Source organism: Atheta coriaria, unplaced genomic scaffold, assembly GCF_025399875.1.
Source record: "Atheta coriaria isolate IRGN ID8LTWV9N9 unplaced genomic scaffold, Caltech_Dcor_3.1 hic_scaffold_9_pilon, whole genome shotgun sequence".
NCBI lineage: Eukaryota > Metazoa > Arthropoda > Insecta > Coleoptera > Staphylinidae > Dalotia > Dalotia coriaria.
Genome location: NW_027045451.1, coordinates 3739720 through 3759965, shown reverse-complemented (window position 1 = coordinate 3759965; position 20246 = coordinate 3739720). Strand labels below are relative to the sequence as shown.

The following is a 20246-nucleotide window of genomic DNA, read 5'->3' as shown; positions in this document are numbered from 1 at the left end:
ACAGGGTTGCCAACTGTCAGTGTCACCATACTTAAGAAAGGTATGCAACCGCATTACACGTTCATTCTTGAATCCGCCTTAATTCAAAATGTCGAGCTCACGATCACTACAGATATTGTTCTCCGTATTGATTATATCGCTAATGGTAAATATATTTAAGATAATAAAACAATACTGTTATTAATTTAAGTTGTTATGTTGTTGTTATAGATTTCACCGGTCGTATTGCAAAATCCTAACTCTGACAGTGTCGAAACATCACCCTTGGCTGGATATTGTTTCATTTTTAAGCAATGTTACAATTTCCTTTGTGACTGCGAACTCAAGCACCTAAAAGAAATACTTAAAGCAACTAAGCAGCATTTTCGCCGTTAATAATTACTTGGTATCGTAAATTATCGCAAACAAAGTTAATTACCTATTGTCAAAGAATTTACTCAAAACATAAAACATATGAATCACACCAATATCAAATCATTTAAGAATGCATAAGCAAATTCGACATTATTAACGCGTAGTTTCAAGTATAATGATGGCGACGTTCGTTTCACTCTTTTTACTGCTCATCAATGTTTCTATAGTAAGTATTCTATGTTATAAAGAACCAAGCATGTTATTTATTAAAATAATTCATTTGGAACCTTAGCAGTCGGCCCAGCCCACTTCTCAAGATCCACGTATAATCATGCGTGGTTTCTGTTTCATTTTCGGTACATGCTACGACTTTTTCTGCAATTGCGACCTGACCAGGATTAAAAACAGAGAAACGTAACCGAATTGTCTATGCCTATATGATATAACTTGTGCAAGAAATAAAAATAAAGTTATCAAACGTTGTGTTATCATTAGAAACTAATTTCATCCGGTTCGGAATTCGCATCCGATTGATTCTGTCATGATTTACTCTTCTGCTTCACGGCAATTATGTAACGCTGAGCCACCGACATCGGACAGCTGTAACCCTTCGTGCAGTTTTCGTCGTAGAATAATACTTCGTATTCATCCGTATGCTTTTGGGGCGCTTTGCGCACAACACCAATGTACAAACATGATGTACCAGGATATAAAGCCATAACTGCAGAAGTAAGTATATTTTCAGTAAATATGAAAAATATTAATTGAAGATATAAATTACCAATAGTTCCCTGCGGAAATAGAGCTTCTGGATCAGTTTCAGGATTCGCTCGCATCAAAGGCAAAGGTACGACAAACTTCTTGCTGATTGTATGGCGTTTTTTCTGGTTTTGCTCCAGCAGTATGTCATCTACTTCATACTTATTAGTACTGTGTTGATAACTTACTACTTCAGCAAGAATCCAATCATTCATGTCAGCAGTATCAACAAATGTTGCAACCATATCGCCAACCTAGGTTAAAGAATGTTTAATCATTTATTTAGAAGTGATTTTTATTCTATTATTTACCTTAGCTGTATAATTTGATTCTGCTGGAATAGCTCCGCAAAGTGGCGGTGGTTTCTCTCCCGGTTTACCAACATACAACGGTAATGTTTCCGCGTGGTTTTGAAGCATCGAGAAGCACGATGTTTTACGCATCATTTGTTTATTACCGCCCATGCGTGATTTAATACGGCGCTCATTCTTTATGTTGCGAATTTCCACAATTTTCTCTAAAGCCTCGCGCAGAAGTTCTTCTTCTTGTTCAGCGTGACTCAGTGCTGCTTTGTATAGAGCTTTCAATTTTGACTGGAAAATTAGGCAAACATTTAAAAATTGACAGATACATTTGCAAATTTGCAAATTTGCAAATTAATGGCATTTGCAAATTAATTCACATGGAATACAAAATTATAATAATTTTATTCTTATTATTTCATGGTTGTTTATATGTGGATAGTGTAAGTATATACAAAAGAAATAATAGAATAACACTAAAACAATTTCAAATTCTAGAGCTACTCAGGAGAATGTCGGGATGACAGGAGTAATAGAAATAGCACAGTATTTTTACGAGGTTATTGCTACCTCTTTGGAAAATGCATACCAATATTTTGTGAGTGTGGAAGAGACATCAGAGAACTCACCTGATTGTGCTGTGTTTTCTCATCTTGCATCTTCATGATAGGTATAAGGCCATTTTCACTCTGTTGGCGTTTTTGTTCAACTTCATGCACCAATGTGTAAAGAGCATTTAAACGATCTTGCACTTGCTGTGCGGCTTGTGCATCTGATGAAAATGCCATTTTGAAATTTAATTTCAATTATTCAAACAAGATTTATTGAAAAATCGCGACAAGACTATTGCATGATACCAAGATGACACCACAATCAATAACAATATCTGTAAATTGATGTTAAGAGCATATTAAATCAAATAAATTGATTATATTAGTGCAGTTTTCATTACTTACAATGTTCAGCAGCGTGTTAGGCTCAATGTTGTGTTTAATTAAATTGTAAAACATTAGAGAATAATATTTTGGAGGTTTATCAAGCTAGCGATGCTCTGAAAGTCAAATGACAGATATGACACAAACAAAACAATTTGTGCGTGTTTGCTGGGTTGCCTATATCAAATGTGTAGAGAACGTTTGTGATTGCATGAATAATTCCATTGTTTTACAAATTTTTTAAAATTATATCATTCTCTTCCTGTAATCATAATATAGTTTAGTTTCAAACGTTGATCTATGTATGAGATTACATATATTTGATCCGCCTCATTAAATTTTGATGCAAAATGAAAAAAATCTAATAATTTCAACTAACTCCACAAAATTTATAAACAAATTTCTTTTCATTAAATTTAAATACAATAATACAATTTTAAAAATTCATTTGTATGAAATTTGAATGTATATTAGATATTATAATTTATCTAAATATTTGCACGCTCTGTATTATTTGAAAACAAAACAATGTTTTGTTTGATGTTGGAAAATGCTGAATATAAAAGAGGCCGCATTGACCGAACGCATTTTCACCGCGTCCAAAAATTCCTAGCCGAAGCGCGTCGATACGGTCGTTGCGGCGCGCACGCCCGCCCCCGACCCACCGCCCCCGCCGTCCCGACGTCGCTGCACATTCTTGTGAGGCGGCCGCGTCGCTCCCGTCTCGAGAATCAACAGGCGCTCGTCGCAATCGCATTCGTCGCCGCCGCCGACGTGGTCGTCCTCGCGCGCGCCGTCACAACACTCGATTAATTCGTCGCGTGAAAAACGCTTTGAAAAACACTAACAAAAACTAACGCAAACTAATTTGTTATCAAACATATTATTTTATAAAATTAAACTGATTACCATTAAATTGCGTCGAATATTTCAAACGCACATTTGTTGCAAAGTGTCGCATTGTGCATCTCAATCGATGCGCGGAGATGTCGCACGTAAATAAAAATAACAACAATTAATTGATTGGCGGCACGGTGCGGCGGTCACGGCCGTGGCGACACTAAAAATACATCAGCATCGGCATGTCGGTTTCGTGAATTAACCGATTCGCGCGTCGCATATTGTTTGGGTGCGCGTCCGTCCATCATCACCAGCCGCCCAGCTTCCGCAGCATCGGCGGAGGCCCGCGCGTCTAATGGGGTGCTCCCCCAGCCAGCTCTTTGAGCACATTCATCGCTCCAGCGTTGGTCAACCAAATACCTTCAAGAAAAACGACAACAATGAGAAACTCAAACGAGGTAAGTTTTTCTTTGACTAATATCTTTGTTTTAAAAACTTTTTCAAACTTTTTCAAGTTAATAATGAAATATATCCGACGTAGCTATAAGAAAACTAGCGCAAGTATTGTTTACACATACTTGACGTTAATACACAGTCATTATTCATATTACAATATCACTAATATTATGAATAAACTAATTCAATTACGTTGACATGTTGACGATTAACAATCGCATAATGTTCATACCGCCGTCCACTCGACGCTGGTATTGTTATCAAACACCGGCGAAACACGCGACTCGCCGGACTCGACTTTCCATCGTGTCGGGTGCCCTCACGAATCAACACAGCGAAGAAGCTAATTAATTATTCCATTCCCGAGCCTGACGTGACGCGACGCACTTGAGGTAAATATTTATTTACACCACTCCTTCGCTGCAGTACCTACATGCGCAATGTCGTAGCTTGCGCAAGCCGCAATATTTGTGTTTCGCTACATGTTACACATGTTATGCTACTCGTGGGCTACAACGTGCAAGAATTATTATAAGCCATGGGCGGTAACAAGCACATGCGTGAGATTGGATTTATTAAGTTGTCTGATACTTGGATCATCGAGAATACTTACGCTGAAAGCAGCATGTTTCAGTTTTCATCGGCTTGCGGTTGTGAGGCAATCGCAACAGGTGGTAAGAAGCTACGAATTTCACTTCGAAGACTAATATTGTAGCCAAACTTTTTCAAACAGAACAGAAAAACAGTAAAAGTTAGGGTTATATGACAGTGCTGTCATTTTTAGCGCATGCGCATAATTATTTTGGTAAAAACACTGGCAAGAAGCCTCGATTTTTACTTCACAAAACAATATTTCATCCAAACCTTTTATAACTTACCAAGAAACAGCAAAAGTTAGATTAATGTAGGTATATATAGCAATACTGTCAATTTTAACGCCTGCGTATATTAAATACTAAAAACTTTGTAGTAAGAAACTACGATTATCACTTTAAAGAACAAGATTGTATCCAACCCGTCCAAAACTTAATAAAAAACAAGCAAAAGTTGGGTTAATGTATACAAAAAGCTGTCATTTATAGCGCATGCGCATTTTAAATTTAATTTGAAAAACATTGGAAGTTTTACTTTCTTTGTGTCCATTTGTGTCTCAGTTTCAATCTCTCATAGGTGTACGTTGAGCTACTCATGTGCTCCGCCTGCATGCAGCTGGTCAGTGACTACTTGGTTGTTTCTCGCAAGTAATATAATCGCAAGGCGACTCTCCGCGGACTCTCTCGCCTGCCACAAATCAGCTCGTCAGTCAGTCAGCGCGGCAGTGTGTCCGTCGATGGACACTCGCACTCGGCGGATCGTGACCGATAGCGCGACAATTATTACACATCGATCGAGGCTAACAAGCCGCGTAACAGCTCGTGAAAAGAATTAAAAATTAGTGCAGTTACTCACATGCATACACACAGCATTCACATGCACGTGCTTCAGGTTGGAATAATGTGGCAACATGACACAAAATAGTAAGAGTGTATTTATTAACCAAAAAAATGCTTGATATGCATAAGAACGCGACGCGCGCTTAAAACGACTAAAATCGCTTGCGGTCTTTATCTTATCAGAGAGTGAATTCGTCGGGTCTTTTATTTTTGCAGCAGGTCCGGGTACGATATCGGTTTTAATAAGTTATTTCAATACTTTAATACAAATTAAGCTTGGATTTATTTGGGATTTATTTGGTAAAAATTAAAATTAAACGCGTGCTGATAAATATGCGGATTAAACCATCCTTAAAGTCGAGTTTTTTAGCGCAAAATTTTTGATATCGACGGCTTGATTAACACCGCGCCAGGATTTATCCTGCGTATGAGTTCATTATCGAGCATTGTGCGCACTTATCGGAATTTTCGATTAGTTTGCTCATCCGCGATGGCTGATACTTTTATCTCTCGTCGTGGGTGGTTGGAAAATCAGTTGCTATGAAGCTTGTCAGTCGCGTTCGCATCTTCAACGTGAAATAACAATCATTTACAAGGTATAATTTACAGTTTTTACTTTATTATAAAATGTTTAATATAAATTCACTCAGAATTAAATTTTGAATCTAAATAAATCGATTTTATATTTTTAACATAATTTAATCAAAAGTTACAGAGAAATTTATGATTTTTTATTGAAATTAATTTTATTTGTGTATAACTTTGATTGCAATAATTTTTTTAACAAAATTCTTTAACAATTTGGCGTATAATTTAATAAAAAATAAATTTTGTAAGAAAATTATTTGATAGAAAATACTTTTTGTGATTTAATGATTATTTTATTTATAGCTTGTTTAATTTTCCTAATTACAAAATTCACTTAAAGATAAATTAATTAGTGCGCTGAATGCGCTGGTTATTCAACAAATAAGAGACGTTTCAGAATATAAACAAAACAAATAATGTTAAGGTGAAACGCTTAGCGAGCGCAATTATTCACCGTGCGCCGCATGCTCTCTCGGTACAATTGCGTTATACAGCCGACCGAAAAAAAGCAAAGCAGCGCGTTCTACGTTCGAGCGACGAATTTGTTGTTACGTTATAATTATTGTTAACATATTCGTGCGGCGCGTGTAGTACCCGTCTGCGCACCGTACGTGCGGCCGTCGACGCGTCCTGAAAATTAAAATTACGACTTCGACGTTGGAAATTATTTTTGCAATGAATTAGTTAACGCAAAAATACACCTAAGGTTAATTGGTTAGTGTTTTAAAAATATTTATTTTTTGTTTCTAGCAAACAGTGGAATAATGTAGAGGTGTGTGATAGTGAAAGCATGTGCGTGCGTGGATTTGATTAATTTTTGTGTGCGGCATTACTTGCGCTAAGTAACAATAATAATAAAAAAAAATATATTAATATTGCGAGCGCAATTGAACGGAACTAATGATCGCTGTGCGCGCGTACGGACGATGACTATCATTGAACCGATAACAATGGAGCAAGTCTATGATAATGCCATAGACAAATCCCAAAGTCAACACAACAGCCAACAGCAACAACATCATCACCAGCAGCACAACGTCAACGATAACGCCGCAGTCAGCGCTAATGGTAATTTTTTCACATGTGTGCTTGCGGTTTTTTATTTTTTTGGTGCGCGCACAGCGCAAACAGCGACACAACGCCAAACAAGCGAAAAGCGTTTAAACTTTAGCCGCATGATACTTGAGCTGTACTTAAATGTATTAATTATAAGAGAAATGAACAATGGTTTAAAAATTCACGTAAGGGATTCATATTTTTGGTTTATTCATGGAAATTTTGAGAAAATTCAACAACAGGTTTATGTTCTCAGGTTATATTTTAATATTTTTCATAAACATTTTATTGGATTATTCTATGCAAAAGCAACAAATTTTCTTCATAATTCTGATTTTTTTGATTTTAATTAAAAACTAACAAATTTTGCGATTTTATTTAATATTAGTGTTTGCCTGCGTAGATTTTAATAATTAATAGCATAATTATTTTTTATCTGGCGAAAATATTCTCAATTTTAATTTTAAAAAATGATAAATGGTTACAATGCACTTTTGCGCCATCTGGGAGTGAATTATATAACTATAACTGTGATTGAATCTTCATATAAACTTTCATCCCTTATTTCTCATCCTTTCAGTAAAATTTTTGCTATAAAAAGAATCCTATTTTATTTTCCTAGGTTTAACCTATTCTTATACCCGAATTCATCAAAATAACTTCAATGGTATATCCGTGAAAGCTTCACAAACATTAATCAATTTTTTTAACTCACATCGATGACAAAAACAATTCTAAAATTAGACATTTGTCATTTTGACTAATTTGCACATTCCTTAACAACAAATGAAGATACAAAAATAGAACAATAATAAATTCCAAGACAAATAAACCATTCATCTATTGTTTGCCACATTGAAATAATATCCTTTCGACACTGATAGAATCTCTGGTCCTTAATGAAACCTATTATGGCAGCACAATTATGAATGCCACTCCATTGTGTTACTGCAGCTTACTAATATTCGTTGATTCAATTTCAATTTAGTTTTCTATCACTTTCCTCTCTTTATACGGTCGTAATATTTCCTGGAAAACGTGCCCCGGTCGCAGCGGTGGCAGCGACGTGAGTGGAAGGTGAAACTATAATTGTCGGTGCCTGGTGAATGTTTAGTTTATGTTGTCATAGTAACTTAATAATCAACCGCACTTGCGTCAATGGTCGGCGCGTAAACTTTTACGGTCGGCTGGAAAACGTGGTGAAACGACTGTGCTCGGGGCACGTTCCGCAGTTTACGGCCCTGGCTGACCGAAATAGTTTTTCTTATTTGTGCGCCATTAAAAAGCATGGAATCATTAAATTATTGCTAAATCAATTTAAAAATTTAAAGTTATTCAATGTTGAATGTGAATTGTTTAAAGATTTTGTTTCAAAATTGGATTGAAAGCAATTTTTAGTAAATTTTAAATAAAATTTCTTGTAAAATTAGATTTTTGTTAAATTTACTTAAAAATTAAGAAGAATTATAATTATATTTACAAAATATTTAAAATTTACTAAATTGCTTCATTACTTTTGAAGAAAAACGTGTTTTAACATATTTTATGGTATTTTCATTGGTTTTTAAGTGATTAATCAATCAGGAAAAGTTGTTTGATGAAAATATACATTTTATAGAGTCTCTTTGATGTTTTATCATGTTTCTAATAGCAATTTATGATCGAATAATTTGTTTTATTAAAATTTGAGTTTTAATATTACCAAAAATTTTTATCGTGTTGTTGCAGACCTTAAAAATGTATCACAACATGATAAAACTATAAAATGCAAAAAAGGAATTTAATGATTACATTAAAAATTAAATTTAAAATAAACTTTTATTTATAAAAAAAACCGCTTCACATGTTGATGTTGATGATACGAGTAGGAATTTTTACTTTTCAAGCGATCGTTGCTCGCTGCTCGCTTGTTGAAGCGTTGCGCAATCGCGAAAAGCAAACACGAATCAAAGTTGTAATTTTCCCATTTACGTCAACTTGTCCGAGTGCCACTAACCGACTCTCTAGGCCGGCCGCACCAGCCGCTCGGAACGCACTTGTCGCACTTGCCGTCCGCTCAATAACCACCATCGCCCATCGCGCGGCCGCCGCAACTGATTCCGAAGATGAGATTGAGTTGCAAGATTGATCGGCTGGATCGCGCTGGTTCAAACCTGTGACATGCTATACACTTGCTCCTCGACCCCGGGGTCATTCCGAGCACATAATTAATCTTTGCGCTACAAAGCATGCAAAAATTTTGCAGTGGATAAATCGATGAATCTTAATTTTAGTTTTTAGCGCCGTACTTGGCAGATTATGCACGCAAATTGTCGCGGATAATTTTAGATGAATAAACATTAAGTTGCGGTTTTTAACTAGATAAATTTTCGATGTTTTTAGCACCATTTCATTGGTGTACTTTTAAATCAGATATTTTTTCTTATAAAATGAAATGCGGGTAAAAAATACCAGCGCAGATAAAAAATTTAATTTGTTCGCGTTTCTCATCATCGTCATAATCTTCATAACGAATGTAATCACATCGTAATTGCGCTGCATCCTTGGAATCGTTACGCAATTCTGAAGCCCGAAAAGCCCGTCGACGTAGCGTAAAGTAGCAATTTTTTTTATTTCGATTTGTCGATTGTAAGGAGGCCTGCAAATAAAAATCGAAACAGTAATGCTTCTAAATGTCTTAAACTGATAAGTAATATAAATTATTATGTAAAAATAATTGAGTCAGTGTTATTAGCTGGATAATTATAGTGATAATGCACTAATTTACTTTCTATATGCTTAATTAGCCGCTGTGTGTCTTTTTGTTTTGCACAAACATCGCAGTTGTAATTTGCGAGCGACGCCGCATCGGCTGGAATAAAGTGAGGCTACCGTGCGAGGTTAATTGAGTGAATTATTCGACGAAATTGCAAATTGCGAGTGCCGCCGCGAAACGAATGCAATTATCATGACAGCGACTTACATATACTGAATGTTACATTTTATTTGAATGAAAAATGTGGCATAGAATCAATAAAAATGCTTGAATTACGATAGATGAAAATATTCTGGGTATGCAATCCGTAAAACTTCAAAATTTACATTTTTAGTTCACAATCTAATATTTTTTAGTTGAATTTTTAAAAAATCTTAATTATTTCAAGCGTTTTACGCAAAAATTGAATTTTTCTGTATTTTTAATCAAAATGAGTATAAATACAGGATGTGTGGGTGTATTTTATTGCATTTTTTATTGATGAACTACATTTGTTTATTGGTAATATTATTACCGATCTGCAATTTCCGTAAACATTTTGTATCACCAATAAAAACGCGTCCAAATGCAGCGCGGCAATAACGAGCGAAATTTAATTCGTTAATGCATTAATGGCAGAAGCGACCGAAGCGGATATCGACTCTCAATTTGCGGCCATGTGTTGCGCGATAATAAAGTCCGGCTTTTTCTTCCACTCTTCTTTCTCTTCGCCGGGTTGCAACATAAGAAACGTCTTTCTTTTATTTGCGTCGCGAGACACAAAACAGGGTGAAACTCCAATGCAGCGACAACCACACCGACACGAAACGGACAAGGCGAGATAAGATAAGATAAGCGTAGAACAGTCTTGGCGAGCGTAATTGATTTTTCCTCGTTTAATTTCTCTTTTCATTGCGTTGTTGCTCCAATTTCGTCATTCTCCGGGTCGCTGTATTTTTTGGCCACTCACGCTTTTATATTTTATGTCTTTATAACTCGTTGCCGGATGAAGCTTGCCGGGCGAAATGTGTTTTTTTGCTGCTTCTGCGTGCTTTTTCCATCAAGCAGCATTAAAATTTCAAAAGCTGCACTGCTGAAGAGACCAAAACAAGGCGCAAGGTGATGATGAGCGTTATTCTTGACATTTCGTTTGAAATACAGAAATACAATGAGTTTCAAAAACGTTTTAATTTTAACACTTTTAGATTTTTTGAAGTAGAAAGAGCACTCGAGCATGAAATACAAAGAAATACGTTGAAAACATTCGTTTTTAAGCAAAAATTATTACAATACAAGCGTAAAAAGTGCATAAAAATATAGTGAGTTGCCTACTCATCCCACAACTTTGATATAAAAATGCATAATATTCTAGCTGACAAAATTGTGAATAGGAAGAATTTTTAATCACGCAGACCGCCTCTTTTAATATTCCTTTGTTTTCCTCTTTGTAACATTACGTAGTCTGGCTGACTTCGGCCTAATCCAACAACGCTTTGAATCTTTTGCAGAATAATAATATATTCATAAGTTACTTTTAAATTAAATATTGATAATGCCTTAATCTGCATTTTTAACAAGCGCGAACAGAATACAACGAATAAACGAGTTTTTCCTTTCATTAACTTAGTCGTGAAACACGTTTTATGCCTTCAATTAAATCAAAATGGATTTGAAATTTGCGTAACTCTTTTAATGATTTAATGGACTTTAAAATCAAACGCATTAATCAAATGGCCGCCTGCTAATTGATCGATTTTATTGCTTGCACTTACTTTTCACAAAACATTAATTCACAAACGGATGAAAATAAGAAGATTTATTATTGTTATCGTGTTATTAAAGAGCTGGAAAACAGTATTTATGTAAAGTCAATAAATTTAGTTGAATATTCGTGTAAATTGCCAATTAAACTGAATGCAGTGTTTAATCATCTTTTATAATAACCAATAATGAGAATGACGATAACTGTCGATAATAGTCGTCAAATTAACATGCAATTTATCATCACGTCGCGCGAAATGCATCAGTTCGAAATTGATGTTAAATTAATAATAAATTACGCATTAATGAATACTCAAATGTCAACACATTATTGACACTGTGTTTCGGTATTATATGCACTTGTTGATTGATGAAAATTGCATTTTAGCAAATAAACTACAACATTTTACTTGTACATAAAATACGCGTAGCAGTTTTTTGAAGTTGTAAAATGTTTTATGCAAGTCGCAGCGACAAACTTAATATAATTAATTAACGACTAATTTTATTAGATCCCAAATACGAGCAGGGTTGCAAAAAGTGTAGTAAAAGTAAAAAGGAAATTAAATTGTAATTTGACTTCAGACTGATGTAATTACAAGGGTTATAAGAAAAGCTGCAGATGGAATTAGCTCGTAATTATCAAAGATATTTCTGGATTACTAAATAAAATATGAAAGAATTTGTTATTGTTGAAATTGAAAAATACAAACATTTTGTTTTACATGTTAGGCTTTCCAGTTGCTAATGGTTTCAACTCATGTATTCTATTAATTATTAACACTAGCGTGTAGATTACGTGCCGCAAACGTGCATTAAAATGCTGGGGCGGTTAAATAAAGCGGTTTTATGGGATTTTGTTCCCTGGCCGCTCATCGCGTGGCTTCCTGTTTACCTATGAAGGATTACAAACAACCGCAAGCCGTATCTCTTCACTTTAACATTTTTTTTCTTCACAAATATAATTGAACTTTTATTAAAACCACATTTGTAGATTATTTCTATTTTTAATAAATTCGTCAATTTTATCATTCCTGAGAAGTGAGTAGTGAGCACACGTCCAAAATTTAATTTATTCATTACATAAGAACAACAAGTTTATTGATTAGCACTCCCGCTGACATGCATTAGCATAAACATGTCACATGTAACTCGTACATGAGTAGAGGAATCACAACACCGAACGCCGAATGCTTTCTTCGTATCTACGAGTATACATCGACTGCATGACGTGTTGTTTAATGTCGCTATAAAAATGATTCAATTGGCATGCGGTCGTTTATTAATTACGAAGGTGTTGAAACCACACACTCAAATAAATCGCTTGTCGGTTTGCCTTTTAAATGTTTCAACCATCACTCGGGTTTACTACCTTCGAGTGCCGAATAAGCTGAGATCGATTTATTGCTTTCATCCAAACGTAGATATTCATTGTGAGTGTTCATAAATCAAACTCTTGAAATTATAATTTTCGTATTATTCATTCCCGGTGTGTAATTATTATTAGTCTCGCGTCTTGCATTTGAAAAACGTGTAACAAATTGTTTAATATCTTTCGCCCACCTACTTAGAATCATATTTTCTCGCAAAGAAGCAATAAAATGTTTTGTAGCTCTAGGGCAGTTAAATATTGTTTAAAAGTGGGCGAAAAATATTTTTGGATGATAATTTAAAAATATTTAATATAGAAAAGTGACATTACTAAATTGAGTTATTGTGATTGTTTCTTTCTAGTTTAAATTGCGTGGAAGTCGAAAAATGCTGCGGGTTATGTGTCGTTTGCGCAACATCTTTGTTCGTAAATGTTTTGACCGCGCTTTGAGCGCAATCAAGAGACATGTAAGTGGTGCATTAAGTGGCGACTGATTGGTTTCGACCACGTTTTGATTTTGCCGAATAATGAACACTCGCCCAGTTTCTAATTGCGCAATTATAAAGTGTAAAAGCCGAGTGTCATATGCTATTCGATGAATCAATTTCATTTAGTTTTGAATTCAATCATTTTTCAAAACACTACGTGGGAGGTAGAAAAATAGCGTATGATTATAACGTTATTTAAAACGATTCACGTTTCACAATCCGTTTTATTATTTTTTAATTCTCTCGGATTTTCACGAGAGAAGTTTTCGAATGTTTGCATTTGAATATGTTTTAATTACCAATTGGCGGCGATATGCGTTGTGCACGCATTCGTTTCGGCAGCAAAAATACACCGGCTTTGTGCGATCGGTGTAGATTTTCACTTTAAAATTAAAATTTCGGTTTCATAAGGCTATAAAAAAGTCGTAAAAGTTAGTTATCGTAAATGTCGTTTTATATTTCGTCGAAATGCGGCGTTTCTTTGGCTTGTCACTTTCTTTCGGCATCAGATGTGAAATATCAACGCAGCTCGGATCAAGATCTTTGCTTTGTTTAGTCGTTATTTAAATAGTCGAATATTGTATTAAATTTTATTGCCTCCGAATTGGGAAAGCATTTTTTATTCATGAAATCGCACATAAAATAATTTCAAAAATAGCATTCAATCATTCAATTCATCCAACTGGGTTGAAAAAGATTAATATAATTGGAATGGCAGTGCAATATTGATTTATTCTTCTAGTATAATATATAAATTTGATATAAGAGTCTATAAAAATGTAATATTAATTAATTTAATTCAACTTGAAGAAAACAAGTCATAAATTACACCAATAAGACTTTTACGACATTTCAAAACTAAACATACTTTTATTTTTACATAGCAAAGTTAAAATATAATAAAATAAAAATAGAGATTTAGTTTGTTCTATCGTCTCTCCGCTTGGGAATTCAATTCATATTGTCAAGTTACAAGTGCCTGTCGCTGTAGGGATGATCCTACACATGCCGAAGGATGGCCATTAATTAGAATTCGCGTTAAATCAAAACTAATTATCAGTCACGTTTTGGGCGTCAAACACAAGAGGCCAGCTCTAATCAATCGGCCGCTGTGCCGACGTATTCATTGAACTGTGTGTGACTGTTTGAAGCGATTCAGGATGCTGGAGTATCTATATTCCACGTGTAGTGTGGTAATTGTGGTCTGGATATTACAGGTGATATCAAATTGCAAACATTCAGCCAGAATTCACAATTTAATTAGGAAGGAATGACATTTTGTAATATGTAACTTAAAATTTGGTTGATTTTTAATATTTTACGCGTATTTTAAGAGTTTAAATTAAATTGTATGTGTGTTATTCATAAACTTCGAAATTAGTGGACAGATTTTGTTGAAATTTTCAGGACATCTTCAAATTAGCTCAACTGGAAATTTGGTGTAGTGCGGAATTCAAAATATCATTTAAATGGTGGAAAATACGGGATGAAAGTTGATATGGAGATTTTACTATAATTATAGTTGTATAATTTGAATCCAGATAGCGCTAGCTGCACGTATTTGCATAAAAATCACGAATGAACTTATTTCTTGTAATTCTCGACTTTAAATTTGCTATATTTGTAAATTATTCCCTTGCAACTTGATACTTATAAATAATAACACACTGTCAATTTATTTCTTTGACGTCATTCGCGTGTTTCGCGTACTTTGCGTGCATTCAAACGGAAAAAAATTATATAACCTATAATAATTGTCTCCTAAAGACGTTGAATATAAATATCTTGGAAAATATATTAAAATCGTTGTGTATTCCAACGAATGCTTGATACAATGCGCAAATATTGAAAATATTAATAATAGTAGCGATGATCCGAACAGTAATTAAAATCATAAGATCCATATTGCTCGAGGAGCGACTTGTTTTATGTTCTTGTTTACATCTACGCCGGACGAACCACTCCAGCGATTATTAACGTGGAAATTTGCGCATGCAAACACAATGTGCGCGGGTAACTGGAAATCGTCCGAGATGCGCTGCGCGAATATTAATTTCGTTGCGCCATTCCACCAATTAAATCGAATCGTTCCGCGTAGTTTGTTGCGTTAATAACGCGACCGCGCGCACATGCGATGCCAGAATAGTGTAAATAAAATAATTTACTCGCGTGCTTTTCAATGAGCATGTAATTGCTACTCTATCAAAGTGTATTGTTACAAATTGTGTTGTGTTATTGTTGCAGATGCGAATAATGCGATGGCGGCAAACAACGCCACGAACCGCAAGATTTCGTTGGCGACGACACCCGAAGAGGAACACGTTGATATCTATGTAAGTAATTTACGCATGCGCAGTGAATATATAGTTGCGTTAAGTTATTTTATCGAAGTGGATTGCAACATTTCACAGTCTAGCCGACATAACGTAAATTATCAACTTAATTTTGTTTATCACTTTATGTTACTTTACGGCGTGTGTCCAACGAATAGTTTGTATTTACTTTACGCAAATTTGAACTTCCACGTTTTCTGTTCCGCCACGGGTGGAAATACCGTGGAGAAGTTTATTTTCCCATCGCGTATTTTTGCTACGCTCATAAATTCTGGAGCGCAAGCTCATGCACGCGGCGGATCGAAATGTTTAAAACGTAAAAACAGCAAACAGGAACAATTCTACGCGCACTGAAAGCGCTACAAGTTACACTTATAAATTCATTTATTTGCGTATATCCACCTGCCTCGATTTATGCTGTGCTCACGATAAATTCACCGCTGTTTCCCGGTTGCATGTATATTATAATCAAACTTTGAGTGCATAGATTTTACTTTACATTCGAAGCAAACTTCTGAAAGAGTTTTTTTGCACTCTTCGTAATTAAGACCTATCTTTTAATTCCGAGCGAAAAAGCTTTCATTACGGAGTTTGTACACCCGCACAGCTAACGACAAACGACGACAAAGTAAAAAAAAAAAAAACGCGCGGCGCGCAATAAACGCAACAAACGAAACGAAATAAAATGAAGAAAGCTGGCTCCTTCGTGTGCAATCAGTAGAAGCACTCTCTGGATGGTTCAGGTATCCAATATACCAAAAACAGCGCCGGGCGAATCGCAACAAGTTGCTAAACTTTCGGTTTCATTCATTTTTTTTTCTTTTTGCTGTAGAAAAAGTGTCAAACTGAAAAATCCTTAGAGAAAACCAGTGACATTTTTAATATTTTTAATACTTTTAGTGATTTTTTTTAGTAATTTTAATCAATATCCATGTGGTGCTATTTTTGTAGAGGTTATGTACACAAATTGGTAGCGTAGGAAAACAAACCGAACTAAATTTACAGTGGGCGGATGTGGACTAAGCCCTGAGGGATGGTTAGATTGACCTTTAGAATAGCCATGTGAATGAAACTTTACAAAGGACAATTCATCACTCTTCAAACATTAAAAATTCGATAATTATACACAAATAACGCATAAAAACACATAAAAAATTCAATTTATTTACTCACTAACCGGAAGTCAATTAAAAATATTTAACTTACACGTTGTAATAGGAAACTATTTCGCTTCATTAATAATTTCCCATTAATGCAGCCAGTTTCCAATAAACGTTAAGTTGGGATAATTTAGACCCGCGTTATCGATGTATTAAAATTTATACGCGCGCCGTGTGTACGCTCGCGAACATTAAGCGATGGCGAATTTAATCAGAAACGCAATGAAGCGCAACATACCATAATCCATTGCGAATGCAGGCGTCGCAATATGAAACGCGGTTGTTGTTATTAGACACAACGTTTAAATTCTGCGCTATTATGTCGCGCATGATTGCTAGTCGTGAGGCGCAGGCGGCGCATTTATTCGATGCATTAAAACGATGTACTACAATGTCCCCCAAATCGCTGCGACGTGTATGTGTGTGTATGTCACAAACGGCAGGAGTGCAAACATTACGGTGGAAGCGCGTTTTGTTTCATTTGATTTTGATGCGATTCACAATGAGAATGATAAGAAACTTTCTAATTAGTGTTAAATTTCGTAGCGGGAGTCTAATTTCTTCGTATTTGTACCAAGTTTCCTGATTGGTTTCATATGAATTTAATTTAATTTAATTATAAGGAAGTCTCGTTAGTTACAACATTTTTAACTCAAGAACTGCTGGATAGATTTTGATGATTTATGATTTTTTGGATTTGTATTTATCTGGAATAGCAGAATAACTATTAAAATATTGAAAATTACAACTTAAAGGGTGTTAAATAAGGGAATAAAGTTGATATAGAGATTCAATTATAGTTATAGTTTAATAATTTAATCCTAGATGGCGTTAATTTGCATTTTTAGCATTTCTCAATTCTTAAAGATAAAATTGCAAATTTGATTGAACAAAAAAATAGAAATTAATAAAATATTTACTAAAAAATACAGGGATAAATTCACAAATAAAAATTAGTTACTTTATAAATAAAAATGTTTATAAAAGAAATTTATAAATACTTATAAATTGCAAGTATAGATAGCGCCCCAGGTAATTCTTAAGCAAATACTTTAAGAAAACAAGTTATATGCTACAGTGTTACCTCTCCAAGGCATACTTACCTGGCGTAGAGGTTACCGTGATCAACAAGGCGGTTCCTCCAAGGTGAGGCCCTTCCATTGCACTACGGTGGGGCTGACCCTTGCGATTATCCCTAATGTGGATAACTCGGGCGCGCAATTTTTGGTAGTCGGGACTGCGTACGCGCTGTCCCGGTCTTATATAATCGAAATACAATTATTTTTCTTCCCTTAAAACCATTCTGAGAAACTGTCAAAACTTTATTCAAATTAGAACGTAATTACATTGTTTCAGCGCTGCCGGAACTTCGTTCTTTAAGCTCATTTGTTTTGACTGGCGTATAAAACTTAGTTTCGAAAATCCAACTAATTACGATCGAGTTTGGGATTAATTTTCATCAGAAATGTTTAACACCCATATTTCTGATAAAGATATTTATGTATTTTTATTGAAGTCAAAGGTTTCTATTTTTCTACTAAAGAAACGCACCAGCTGGAAATATTTTTCTTTTTTTTACAATTCCTTAGACTAGTTCTACACAAAAGAAATTCAATGAAAAAGCTCTGTATCGACAGACAGAAATCATTTTCAATAACTTCACGTCTTACACCACAACTGCGAAATAGATATCAACCCGAAGTTCTCTCCACCTATGTACTTTTCTCATTATTGCAAAATTGAAATGCTGGCAACGCGTGACACTGCAAATTCAAGACCTTGAAATTGTATAGAAGCTTCGGAAGGACGACGATGAGACTTTTACGAATAGAAGTTGGAAATCTAACTCACAGCTCACAGCGCAGTGATATATTTACGTAGCACTTCAATCATGTCAATAAACGGAATCATTTCAATCATAGAGAGAGGCAATCGGGTAAACAGATTGAAGCTTGCTACTTTTTTTTCTGCAACGGCAGCGTGTAAATTCATGGAACATGCGAATAAAAATGAAAATTGAATAAGAAAACCTGTGAAAACAAGGGGAAAACACAGCTGCCGAATGGTGGAAATGTAATAATATGAAACGAAGATTGAGATGCGAAATTTATTCGTGAAAGTGAACTCGGCCGAAATTGAAATGTCAAAATCATTGGAGAATTTGAAGTGAAACACATTTTCATCTGCGTTGAAATACAAAATTTATTGAAAAAAAAAACTATTTTTTAATTTATTATTTAGAATAAAATAAATTCAGCCATAAAGAATGTAATTTATATCTTTTATGACTAACAAGATGAATGTTCAAAAGTCATCCACGAAGAAAATTTGCATGGAAAGGAAAATCAAACAAACAGTGTACATTATGTAGACATTTTTCCATCAAAAATGAAACAAAGCGGCAACTCTCGTACGAGGCAGGGAAAAATATGCAGAAACTTTTATTGGCAAGTCTTGCGCGGTGTTCGAGCCTTTGAGTGACGTTTCGAAAGAAGCGCTGTGATTGATGTAGTGAAAATGCAAGCGGGCAAATATGATTTTCCGAGTGAGGCTGATTTAATTTGGAATTCCGCGAATTTTCGCGATTGTGATGCAACGTGAACTTTGGCTGGCATTTAACATACCCCTTTTGATTAAAAAGGTATTACATCCGGCAGGTACATAGTTAAAATTAATCCCGGCGCGAATATAATAGAAGGATTAGTTGGCAAAAAACAAAGCCTAATGAATTTTGTTCCGAACTATTTTATTTTATAAATCAAAAGAATTTAGTTTATTTTTTGAATTCGTATTTGAACAAACAGCATGTTTGATTCATATTTTAATTTGGACAATAATTATCACAGCGCTGTCAGCCCACACAGGGCTTAAAACGTCCTTCATGGGCTTTATCGTCCTGACCGGGACGCTTTGTACTAAATAAGCACGAGCGTGATCCATTCAAAGCTCTTCACTGATTATTACAATGGTTTGTATAACGATGGGATAACAAGCACTGCAAAAAGCATCATGTGGACAGAGAGTACTTATGTATTTATATCTTTGTTGGTTTTAATAAAAAATTATTATTGTGGGAACTAAGAAGGTAAAAAGTAAAAAGTGTAAATTAAAGCTACAAATGATTTTTTATTCTCTTTTTTTTGCTATATAATCTAATCAATTTTATAATCTAATCAACTTAAATATTTGGGCAGCAGTTCCTTGACCTCGACCCTTGACCCTTTTGATCAGTACGTAAGCTGTCACCATGTCCACTCTCCTCATCAGTATCTTCATCAGTATCCTCACCAGTATAATCCGCCAAAGATAATTCTTCTGGTAAGGTCATGTAAGAACTGTTATGTTCATCCGTATCTTCATCAGTGTCTTCATCAGTATAACCCGCCAAAGATAATTCTTCTTGTAAGGTCATGTAAGAACTGTTACCTTCATCCGTATTTTCATCAGTATCTTCATCACTAGCCGCACCAGTGTAACCAGCCATAGATAATTCTTCTTGTAAGGACATGTACGAACTGTTATCTTCATCCGTATTTTCATCAGTATCTTTATCACTAGCCGCACCAGTATAACCAGCCATAGATAATTCTTCTTGTAAGGACATGTACGAACTGTTATCTTCATCCGTATTTTCATCAGTATCTTTATCACTAGCCGCACCAGTATAACCAGCCA

At 35.0% G+C, this 20246-nt stretch overlaps 2 protein-coding genes, 2 long non-coding RNA genes and 1 other non-coding gene across 10 annotated transcripts in view; 4 read left to right on the top strand and 1 right to left on the bottom strand.

Annotated features, from left to right (window-relative positions):
* The first annotated feature begins 5 nt into the window (after positions 1–5).
* On the top strand, positions 6–832 carry LOC135798644 (uncharacterized). The gene is made up of 3 exons (XR_010549757.1): positions 6–145; positions 211–580; positions 647–832. It is a non-coding gene; the product is annotated as an uncharacterized lncRNA (long non-coding RNA).
* LOC135798641 (SAGA-associated factor 29-like) lies at positions 415–2508 on the bottom strand. Of its 2 annotated transcripts, none has more exons than XM_065311528.1 (5): positions 2372–2508; positions 2045–2301; positions 1425–1706; positions 1136–1367; positions 415–1075 (listed from the first exon to the last, which is right to left on the bottom strand). In XM_065311528.1, the coding sequence occupies exons 2-5, from the start codon at positions 2201–2203 to the stop codon at positions 894–896; spliced, it is 855 nt and encodes a 284-aa protein (XP_065167600.1). In that variant the 5' UTR covers positions 2204–2301; positions 2372–2508; the 3' UTR covers positions 415–893. The 2 variants fall into 2 exon arrangements, with proteins under 2 accessions (XP_065167600.1, XP_065167601.1); XM_065311529.1 differs by having other exon boundaries at positions 2368–2502.
* LOC135798646 (uncharacterized) lies at positions 1767–2356 on the top strand. Its single transcript, XR_010549758.1, has 2 exons — positions 1767–1858; positions 1914–2356. It is a non-coding gene; the product is annotated as an uncharacterized lncRNA (long non-coding RNA).
* A 922-nt stretch (positions 2509–3430) lies between the features above and the next one.
* The window catches only part of LOC135798739 (high affinity cAMP-specific and IBMX-insensitive 3',5'-cyclic phosphodiesterase 8-like), a 30031-nt gene continuing 13215 nt past the window's right edge, over positions 3431–20246 (top strand). The window contains exons 1-3 of one of the 5 annotated variants that reach the window (XM_065311673.1): positions 4938–5163; positions 6418–6735; positions 15323–15411. In XM_065311673.1, the coding sequence (XP_065167745.1) occupies positions 6594–6735; positions 15323–15411 (231 nt within the window). In that variant the 5' untranslated portion in view covers positions 4938–5163; positions 6418–6593. Of the gene's footprint in view, positions 3649–4937; positions 5164–5400; positions 5676–6417; positions 6736–15206; positions 15226–15322; positions 15412–20246 lie in introns of those variants that run through there. The other 4 variants (XM_065311674.1, XM_065311676.1, XM_065311677.1 and 1 more) reach the window with 4 other exon arrangements.
* On the top strand, positions 17667–17829 carry LOC135799925 (U1 spliceosomal RNA). Its single transcript, XR_010550090.1, has one exon. It is a non-coding gene; the product is annotated as a U1 spliceosomal RNA (small nuclear RNA).

Coding starts and splice junctions, on each gene's coding strand:
- LOC135798641 (XM_065311528.1), bottom strand. CDS start 2,203: ATGGCATTTTCATCAGATGCACAAGCCGCACAGCAAGTGCAAGATCGT. Junction 1,707..2,044: donor AGAAAACACAGCACAATCAG/GTGAGTTCTCTG, acceptor CTAATTTTCCAG/TCAAAATTGAAAGCTCTATA. Junction 1,368..1,424: donor AATCAAATTATACAGCTAAG/GTAAATAATAGA, acceptor TCTTTAACCTAG/GTTGGCGATATGGTTGCAAC.